The 11,201-nt window shown below is 42.0% G+C and overlaps 1 protein-coding gene across 1 annotated transcript in view; it reads left to right on the top strand.

The window, feature by feature from the left end:
- Positions 1-2,612: 2,612 nt before the first annotated feature.
- LOC143284291 (uncharacterized) overlaps positions 2,613-11,201 on the top strand; it is a 35,604-nt gene continuing 27,015 nt past the window's right edge. The window contains exon 1 of the mRNA XM_076590991.1: positions 2,613-2,747. Within this exon, the coding sequence (XP_076447106.1) occupies positions 2,672-2,747 (76 nt within the window). The 5' untranslated portion in view covers positions 2,613-2,671. The remainder of the gene's footprint in view (positions 2,748-11,201) is intronic.

Here is an 11,201-nt window from a genome sequence, read left to right as displayed (position 1 = left end):
CCAGGCACTCCATGGCAGTGTTGTACACCGTCTCATGCAGTGCGCCCCATGCTGCCTCCACATTCTGGTTTTCCAGCACGGTGGACTCAAGGCGTTCCTCCAGGGTATCAGCAAAGCTCTGCTTGATGTTGCCTAGCTCCAGCTTGTTGACATTCAGGCGTTTGAGTGCTTTCATGCCCTGAGGCCGTCTCTTGGGCTGGATGCGGAGGTTGAGCTTGGAGACGATAAGGCGGTGGTCTGTCCAGCACTCGGCGCCGCACATGGCCCTCGTGACTCGTACGTCCTGCCTGTCCCTCTTCCTGACGATGACAAAGTCGATGAGATGCCAATGCCCAGAGCGAGGATGCATCCACGACGTCCTGTTACGGGTAGGGAGGCAGAAGATGGTGTTTGTGATAAGAAGGTCGTGCTCGGCACATGTCTGGAGAAGTAGTTGGCCATTGCTGTTACAGTTACCAACCCCATGCTTCCCAATCACGCCTTCCCAGGAGGTGCTGTCACAACCAACTCTCGCGTTAAAGTCACCAAGAATGATGAGCTTGTCTGCGTTGGGAACAGTGGTGATGACAGCGTTCAGGTCCTCGTAGAACTTGTCCTTGATCTCGTCCGGGTTGGTCATGGTGGGCGCGTAGGCGCTGACAATGGTGGTAAACTTCTTCCCGTTGCATATAGGGAGTTTCATCGTCATCAGGCGATCGTTCACTCCTTTCGGGGGGCCAGCCAGCTTGCCAACGAGGGTTGTCTTCACTGCAAAGCCAACTCCAGCCTAACGTCTCTCTTCAGGTCCGTGACCACTCCACAGAGTTCGCCTTCTTCTGCCTGTCTGGTCTCACTTAAGGCAGCGATGTCGATGTTGTACCTGGCTAATTCACTCGCAATGAGCGCTGTGCGTACGCACGTTCCATGTGGCAATGGTCAATGGGGTGCTCCTTGTTTTTTTCTTTCTTTCCTTTGTGTGTCGACCGCTTGAGTAGGGTCTCCGTCAGCCGCGGTATGCTGACTAGGGTGGTGTGGAGCAGGCAATGTTTAGGGCACCTTTTATAGCCCCTTCCTCATGCCATGGAGGTGAGCAGTGCTGTCCTGAAGAGGGCTGCTCAGTCGCTCAGGGGGCTGCCGATCTCCACCGCTGCTCCAGTCGGTGAAAAACGACCCTATGGCCTGAACCGCCTGTGTGCAGGTCCGCGGCTACGACTGCCAGTGTACCCACACCTGTCGCTTCGTCTTTCGCCTGTCGCCACAGGGCTTGGGGAAAATGATGGCATGGGATGAAGGATGACTGATGACTTGCGCGATGACTTTGTTTATAGTGAGGAGGAGTTGCGCACCGTCGACCTCACTCTCTTGTCCGAGACCCTCTGTATCCAGTGGCAAGACGAGGTCAAGACGACTGGAGATGGAAACGGATGCAGTGGATGACCAGGATGTCCTATCTGCCTCATCCTGCCCTCAGCACTCCACAGTGCTCTGCTGCAACCGCCTTCCTCTCCATTGAACCATGAAGGTTTCTTCCGCAGAGTTCGCCGGATCCAGTCTTGACATGCTTGGGTAGACAAGCCCTAACACCGTGGGTTTAAAACCCGTCAGCTACCCTCACCTAGTTTAGCCAGCCTGTCAAAGCCGTTGCCCGGGGGTTGGGCGCTGCCGCATGCTAGCAGCTTCTGGTAGTGGTGTAGACCGGCACTGAATAAAGAATAAATAGAGAACAGAAAAATGAGTGAGTGAATCAATGAATGTTCTTCAATGAGGAAAGTGAATTAATCATATATGGTTTCTGACACCCTGCTGCCCCCACCCCCTACCCTGGGGGGTAAAGGGTCAACATATGTGCAGACCTGCTAGTGCCTGTACACTCTTCGAGTGTATACGCACGCAGAAGGCCACATACGTACGTTAACTATCCTGTAATCCATGTCAGCGTTCGGTGGGCTATTGAAACAAGAATATAGCCAGCATGCATCCCCCCACCCCACACTCCCCCCTCATCCTCCCCTGCCCCCCACCAAAAAAATAATAAAATAAAAAATAAAATAAACGTAAAAAAACAAACAAACGAACCCCCCCAAAAAACAACAACCGAGTATAGCTGCCTACATGGCGGGGTAAATAAACAAAACGGTCATACACGTAAAATGTTACATGTCTGTCTGAGTGTGAATGTGTGCGTGCCTGAAATCTGATCGAATGACACAGGAAACGAATGATGAGCGCCCAATAGCTGCCGTCAGTCTGCTCCACCCAGGCAGGTAACCATTGTGCAAATTACCCCGAACTTGTAAAGCGCTTTGAGCTTGGTCTCGGACCGACGACAGACGTTACATAAGTATACTGATCATTTATTCATCCATCCATTCATTCATTATTCATTCATTCAATTCGTCTGTCTTCGAGCACGATCCTCACTGATGATTGCTTCCTTGTTTATATCAGCGGCAGAAATATCCTGTGTTGCCATTGTCTTAAAATCCTGCGTCACTTCAGTGAACTAGGAAGTTCAACAGGGTTCGCTCCCATTGGTCACTGCCACGTATACTATTATCTGGAACACGAAAGTTGCGTCCCCACACCACCCTCACATGATCGCGAAGTACTTTCAGTTCGCTTCTGTGACAGTTGCGCAATGCAGATCACGGCCTAAGCTGCTTCAGTTTTCTGTCTTGACAGTTCTCTGAGGATGGCGATACAGGAGTTAACTGTGATTTGTTTACTGCTGCTTTTTCTGCCTTATCACCATGCCGCTCAAAAGGAAGGTAACAACGTGATGGTTGCTTGCCTGCTTGATTGGTTGGTTGGTTGGTTGAAACATTAGTAGGCTAGCTGCTTTTGTTCTTCCCATTTTATCATAATGCTGAAGAAATTACTGAAAATATAAGAAAGTCCTAATGAGTTTTTTAATGACTGATTTGAATATGAAATAACTGGTCTGATGACAATTCTTTCCCTGAAATTTCGACTCGGTAATATTAATGAGTGTAAAAAAGAAAAAAAAAAAAAAAAAAAAAAAAGGAAAAGAAAAAACCACCAAAGGACCTAATGTGGAGGCTTATATACTGCGGTTCCCTGCTTTCAAGAGCAGGCTCACTGTGCTTTACAGTTAAAAATCAACAAAAACAGATATGCAACATTGTGAAATATAATAGTAAGAAAAAAAAAGAGATACAACGATTCATCACCCACATATCATTCACGGCACAAAATATGGCACATCGCACACACACACACACACACACACACACACACACAACTCGAGTAAAATAAAACATCACAGACAGTTCGCATAAAAGTAACCAATTTAAAATATACCATAAACATACGAACATTCAATCACACCTCCCCACTCAGCCACGCCACGCAAAAAAAAAACAAACAAAAAAACAAAAGCAAAAAAAAAACCAGAACAAAAAAACCCAACCCCCCCCCCAAAAAAAAACAAAAAACAAAAACAACAACAACAACAAAAACAAAAAAACAACAACAAACAAACAAACAACAAATAAACAAAAACAATATCTAACATCAACGTCATTACTCGTGATCACACCAGGGAAAGCACCAGAAGTTAAATTTTGAATAGGTTGTTAACAACATGAATACAAAGACTAACGACAGTAATGCAATGGAACACAAAACATATATTTGACTTGTTCAAAGTTTGATCCACTGGAAGGTCAGATGCATTGTCTACTTACAGTTTGAGCTATTTCATGCTTCTTCTTTCTTCCTTTTCGCCCTGAATTCTGTCATTGGACGCCGGACTGGATAACTGTTCGCTCGATTCCTCCAGCTCTGTGGGTTGTGTGTCAAAATGGGTCTCTGCAACTGGTTTCTCCGTCCATTTTGCAATGCTGTCAGTCCATCGCTTTTTCCTGCCTCCCCGTTCGTCTCTTTCTCTCAGCGGTTCCCAGGAGGACTGTTTGTTGTTGAACCAGTGTACTATTTGTTTCTCAGTTGGTCCATTGCGCTGGTTGAAGATTTGGGTTCTTGTTCATGGGTGATATATTCGCGTTTCTTCTTCTCCTTTTCACAGGCGGATCTGTGCACAATGTGTACAAAGAACTTCAAATGTTACTTGTTCATCTACTTATTGATTCTTACGTGTAAGATTGTTCATAACGCATGCCAACAAAATTTTAAATTGTTATTTTGTTTCCAGCGTAAATCAGACAGAGCTATTGTCCCAAAGCCTAGAACTGATTTATTTAAGATGAGTCTCTCATTTTATGGAAGCATAGAATAGAATATACTTCCAAAGACATGTCGTCAAATTCCAGCCATATCTCTCTTTATGTCTATCATAAAATAATATTTCTGTCCGATACTTTTGATAACCTACTCGCGGTCTTTTGCAAATGCACGCTGTACTCAGTTCATAAGCTGCCATGCCATGATGAATGAAAAATTGAATGTGTGTGCGATCGTGCTAGCAAATGAACAGTAAGTGGGCGCGCGCGCACGTGTGTGTGCTTGAGTGTGTGGGCGTGAATGTGTACGTATGTCTTTTTCGCTTGTTTTATAACATGTGCGCGCGCGCGCGTGTGTGTGTGTGTGTACGTACGTACGTGATGATGTACCAATTGTTCTTTTCATTGCTTTGTTACTTTTAATTGACTATTCCAATTACTATTCTCATTTGTCGTTCTTATTATCTTATTTTATTTCATTTTATTTCTTTATTTTCATGTTTTTTGTGTCGTTCTTTACTTTTATGTTTTGTGTCAAATGGACAGAATTGTAAAAAGGCCTTTACGGCGCCTAATTCTTTACCCAAAAAAGATTCAGTCAATCAATCAATCTTCTTCTTCTTCCTCTTCTTGTTCTTCCTCCTCCTCCTCCTTCTTCACTGTAATATGTAAAGCTAACCCAGTAAACTGGGCAAAACAACAAACAAACAAACAAACAAATCCCACGTGGACCGGTGCTCTGGATGAAAAACAAAAACAAAAAACAAAACAAACAACAAGAGAGGCAAGGCCTTCAAGAGTGGCATGCACTTACTACAACAATTGAATCAAAACACACAAAAAATCAATTGCAAAACAAAAGTCCTGAGCATCTCCCAACATAGAAAATATAGACCACACAAAGTTGTGTTGGATTTCACATTGTTTATTTATTTATTTTTTTCACTTTTTTTTCAAAATCATAGTCACAAAGGAAAAAAAAAACATTGCTAACTCACACTTGCTTTTGTTTAAATGAAAGAGGAAATGCACCTAAGTGTGACCAACATACAGACACACACCGACACACGCAAGATATGTAATAAAGTTGTTACATTTTATACATGTATAATTATATAAGATGTAACTGAACTTTTTGTTAAACTATTATGTAATGCATTATAAGCTTAATCATAGAGAAAACAATTAATATAATGTGAAAAAACTCAATATGGGTATTAACAATGTGCCTGTGTGCTTTATGATTACAATTAGTATTAGAAAAAATTACATTCACAACACATTTTCATCATATTACAGATTTTTGTGATAACCATGATTCAGTAAGACCCAACACACACACACACACACACACACACACATATATATATATATATATATATATATAATGACTTCATAATCTAGACCATTTTTTAAAACAGACACTCTTTTTCTGATGTAAACTTCAAAGTCATACATACATGTATTTAAGTATGCAGCTGCATTACATGCTCACACATGAAAATAAAAATTCAAATGTTAAATATAGGTCAGTTGCATTTTATACGTGTATTTATATAAATACATAAGATGTAACTGAACAGTGATCTTTTTACTATGTATGAAAAACAAAAACTGTTAATTACATAATTATAACATATAATTGTTGAGAAAAAGTGTAATACAGTGTGAAAAAATAAATATAGATATTAACAATGTGCATGCCTATGTGTTTCAAATGATTGTTCAAACTCAAATTTGCTTTAAAAATAAATATAGATATTAACAATGTGCACGGCTATTTGTTTCAAATGATTGTTCAAACTCAAATTTGCTTAAGTTTAAGTGAAAAGGATTCAACTTCATATAAGAAATAAAGTTCAGTTACATTCCATACACAAGATGCATGGTTCAACCCCCCCCCCCCCCCCCCCCCCCCCCCCCCCCCCCCCCCGGAATGGATCAGTCAGGCCTGGATCTGTTTCCCAGCAGTCTGAAATCAGTTATGTAAACTGCTATTAGTCATACTATATTATTGTTACAGAACCTCACACACACACACACACACACACACACACACACACACACACACACACACACACACACACACACACACATGTGAGCACAACAAACAACTCTTTCATTTAATAAATATTTATGTATTCTCGTGTATAAAGATCTCTCTCTCTCTCTCTCTCTCTCTGGACTCTGAACTTTGTTCACATGGGTGGCAGTAGCACAATTTCAGAGCTCCGACAAAAAAGATTAATTTTTGATAATTAACAGAACTTCTGACGCTTGTTGACAATGCCAGTTGGCATTCAAGACCATCGACTGGCCATTGGTACTTTTGTGCCAAGTTTGATCAAACTTTTGAAGAGGAAAGCGGCGATTTTTGCAAAACGCATTCGGGGATTCAAGATCTTCAACTTTGCTGGCCATTTTGCTGTGACCACCCTGTTCGCCTTTCTCGTGATTTCGGGCGTTGAACTCAACCCTGGCCCAGTGAGCGGACAGAGCGCAAGCAACAACACTGCAGAACACAGCCAGTCAACACGGGGAATAGACACGGACACAGAGCAGTCATCTGTACAACAGCTGATCAGGTCAGTGCAGTCTCTCACCGAGTCAGTGAAAAGAATTGAAGATAGACTTGAAACGAACCAGAATGTACTGTCGTCAAAAATAGCTGACGTAGAAACCCATCTTAACCACCGTTTTGATGAATTGTCTGAACAACAGAAAATACTAACAGATGACGTGGATGCTATGTTTGTACACTACGAAAATCTACAGGAAAATCAAGATACGCTCGAAAATCTTGTTGAGAACTTGGAAGAAAAAATCGACAAGTTGGAAAACCATTCCAGACGAAACAATTTAATCTTCGGTGGCCTGTTGAACGGTGGAAAGGAATCGTGGGAACAGTGTGAAGAAAAGGTGCGCTCTGTCATGAGGGATAAAATGAAAATCACCACAGACATCGGGATCGAAAGAGCACACCCCCATGGAAAATCATCTGTCATCGTCAAGTTCCTATCTTTCAAGGACCGAGAGCTTGTGATGTCCAGGGCAGGGTGTTTGAAAGGAAATGATCCCCCTCTCTTTGTGAGAGAAGACGTGTCAGAGAAAGTCCGGAACAAACAGAAAGGTCTGCTGTCACTGAGAAAAGAAATGAGGGACAACAACAAGAGGGCAGTAATCAGACACGACAAGCTTCGGACTGATGATGGCGTGTTCACATTTGATCTGAAGAAAAACGAAATCGTGAAACTTGGCAGCGACACGCCTCACTTTCAAGGCGGAAGATTTCCATCCGTTCCCCGGGGAGATAGCAAAGACGCAGCCAAGGCAGCATCGTCAGGGAAGAAAGATGGGTCTTGCATCTCCGACACAAGGTGCGGCCACTCGAGCTCTACAGAGGACAACACAGCAGCAGACCAACTCACGACCCAGGACCAGGCGGACAACAGGCTGTACTCAACCGTGGTGAGGCAGGACAGCCGTAGCGGACAGAGAGGACCGCACCGACAGCCGTCGTCACGACCAGGGACTGACCGCAGTGACGCCCGGGCCCCACGAGGTAGAGGGGGATTCCGAGTCCAGCCCCCCTCACTGCAGCGCAACAGGCAGAAGTCATCGGTCTCTCACTCCAGGGGGAGTCAGGGCAGTGAGGGTGGTTCCAGTCAGTCAGCATCACAGCAATAGGGAAGTGGCCGGTGCTCACAGACAGACCGTGAAGGCAGGAGACTAAAGGTGGGAACATGGAACGTGGAGGGGTTGCTTCAGCGTCTTGACTCTTTTGATTTTGTTGACTTCCTTAAAACTTTTGACATTTTCTGCCTCACTGAAACTTTTGTAGATTTTAATTTTCAATCAGATAAATTTTCTGACTACATTTGTGTGACTTCTTTTGCAAGAAAATTAACTCAAAGGGGAAGAAAATCGGGCGGTGTAGTAGTGGGATATAAAAATGAACTGAGGGAGCAGATCAAAGTAGTGGAATTAGAGTATGATAATCTGATTTGTCTACAGTTAGACAGGACTGTTTTAGGCACACTCAAAGATATATTTTTCATTGGAACCTACGTAACACCTAGTGATTCGAGTGTGTATAATTTGTTACAACATGGCTACGGAATTGAACCTCTGGAACACTGTATCAATACTCTGTATGAAACATTTGAAGATTTCTACGTATTCATTTGTGGTGATCTGAACGCACGAACAGCCAGTCTGAATGGTTTGGCTGAAGTAGGTTTTGACCCACTATATCAAGAAGATGAAGTGTATGTGACACGAAGCTCACAAGACTTAACAGTGAATCTGTTTGGATCACAACTGATTGAGTTGTGTAACATGTTCCATTGCTCTGTTATAAATGGAATGTGTGATAAAGGTTTTGATGATGGGTGTACATATATCTGCAGTACGGGAAGTAGTGTCATCGACTACTTCGTTACGTCAAATGAGTTGCTTGATTTGGTTCTATCCTTTGAGATAATCGATAGGGTTGATTCTACCCATTTACCAATTTCAGTTATGCTGGGCAACGATAACACTAATGTAAGTATGGATAGTAGGGAAGATAGGCAAGGTATCTGGAGAGAAAAGCTGTGCTGGACAAGGGAGAAGGAAGGGGAGTTCTTAGCTAACTTTTCTTCTCCACAGTCAGAAGCGGATCTTTGCCATGCTTTCGAAGAGATTGAGAGAGATACTGAATCAGCTTTGACCAAATTTGTTGACTGCCTTCTTAATGCTGCCAGTTGTATGAAAAAGCAAGTTAGGATTGATTCTGGTCATGTAAAAAAAGAAGCCCCTTGGTTTGATAAAGAGTGCAAAGAAGCGAAGCAAAAAACACGTAAACGTTTAAGCACATTCAGAAAATCAAAGGAAACATACGGTAGAAAGGTAAGCCAAAGTAATTCACAGAGACAATGGGATATAGCCATAGGAAATTCTGATCGATGTGATGAAGACATAACTATAGAAGATAAACGATTGGCCTTTGTAAAGGCAAGAAAGGAATACCGACAACTAATACGGGCAAAGAAAAGTTCGTATAAGAAAGAAAAAGCGCAAAGACTAAACAACTCTACTCATGATGCTAAGTCGTTTTGGTCAGAGGTGAGATCGAATACGTGCAGAGGTAAACAGAAAACAAGTGAAAAGATAACTTTAGATCAGTGGTATGAGCATTTTAAATCTGTGTTCAGGACAGAAGAGGGGGTAAATAATGGAGCAGAGTATGATAGTGTAGTGGATCATGATATAGCTGAAGAATTAAACATTCCAATTTCAGAGGAAGAAGTACATCAGGCCATAGCTGGGCTGAAAAACGGAAAAGCATGTGGTTATGATGGGGTAACTGCCGAAATGCTTAAAACTGTAGCAACAAAATCAGTCCCTTTCTTGTGTCGTCTTTTCAATCAGATTTTCAGCAATGGTGAGTTCCCAGAACAATGGAGTTACTCGATAATCATACCCATTTTTAAGAAAGGCAATCCAGATTTACCTGATAATTACAGAGGAATTTCCTTGTTAAGTGTGGTCAGTAAGATTTATACGAGTATACTTAAAAGAAGACTTACTAAATGGATGGATGACAATGGAAAAGTTGTTGAAGAGCAGGCAGGCTTCAGAAAATCATATTCAACGATTGATCATATCTATACCTTATCATCTATTGTAGAGAAATGTTTTAGTAGAAAAGGCGAAAAATTGTATGTAGCTTTTATAGATCTGAGAAAGGCTTTCGATTCAGTCCATCATGCTTCCTTGTTTGCAACTTTGTTGAGAGCAGGATTATCTGGCCCATTTTTTAATGCTTTAAGAGCTATGTATTCTTCAGTTTCATCATGTATTCGTGTGAATGAGGAAATGACTGATCTTTTTGGTTGTCCTTTAGGTGTTAAGCAGGGGTGCATTTTGAGTCCTACACTCTTCTCCTTATTCATAAACGAAATAGCCGTAGCTCTAGAAGAGGTAGGAAAACATGGAATACAACTTCAGCCAGGTCTGATCGAACTGTTCCTTTTATTGTTCGCAGATGATTTAGCTCTTTTATCAAGGACACCCTGGGGTCTGCAGAACCAGTTAAACCATCTTAGTGCATTATGTAAAGAAAGGTTTTTGAAAATAAACGCAGAAAAATCCAAAGTTATGGTATTCAGAAAGGGGGGTTACCTAGGGAAAAATGAGAAATGGTTCTTGGATGGTGCTGATCTAGAAGTGGTTAACAGTTACACTTACCTGGGATACACGTTCACGACAATGTTGAGTAATGTGCAGGGAGTGCGATCCCTCGTAACGAAAGGAAAGAAAGCTGTATATGACTGTGCCCGTGTCCTCCGAAATCTCAATGAGATGACGAGGCAGTGCTTCTTCAAAATTTTTGATGCCCAGGTTCAGCCGATTTTATTATATGGGTCAGAAATGTGGGGTCTAGAGGAAATAGACTCAATTGAAAAGGTACACACCCATGCATGCAAAAGATTCTTAAATGTTTCAGCAAAGACACCAAATAAATGTGTATATGGAGAGCTGGGGAGATATCCGTTACGCGTAAATTCATGCATGAGAGCAGTAAAGTACTGGTTAAAATTATTACATATGAATATTAGCAGACTGCCCAAACAAGCTTATCTAATGCAAGTTAATATGGAGGAAAACGGAAAATTGTGTTGGGCATCGAAACTCAGAGACATACTCCAGAAATGTGGTTTTGCTTTTGTTTGGCTGAACAAAGGTGTTGGGAATGAACGATCTTTCCTCTCGCTGTTAAGAGATCGACTCGTTGCAAACTTTATTGACGACTGGACAACAGCAATTAACACCAGCGAGAGATTTTCGCTGTATTCAACTTTCAAGTCAAATTTTTTCCCCGAACCTTACATAGATAATATTAGAAAAAAACGTTTTAGAGATATGATCGCAAAACTCAGAATGGGTGTTCTTCCTCTCAACGCAAACGCTTTTCGATTTGTTCAAGACAATACACAAAGGGTTTTATGTAGTTTTTGCAAAGATCAAATAGAAAATGAA

Source organism: Babylonia areolata, chromosome 7 (genome assembly GCF_041734735.1).
Source record: "Babylonia areolata isolate BAREFJ2019XMU chromosome 7, ASM4173473v1, whole genome shotgun sequence".
NCBI classification, from domain to species: domain Eukaryota; kingdom Metazoa; phylum Mollusca; class Gastropoda; order Neogastropoda; family Buccinidae; genus Babylonia; species Babylonia areolata.
This window is presented reverse-complemented; position numbering and strand designations above follow the sequence as displayed.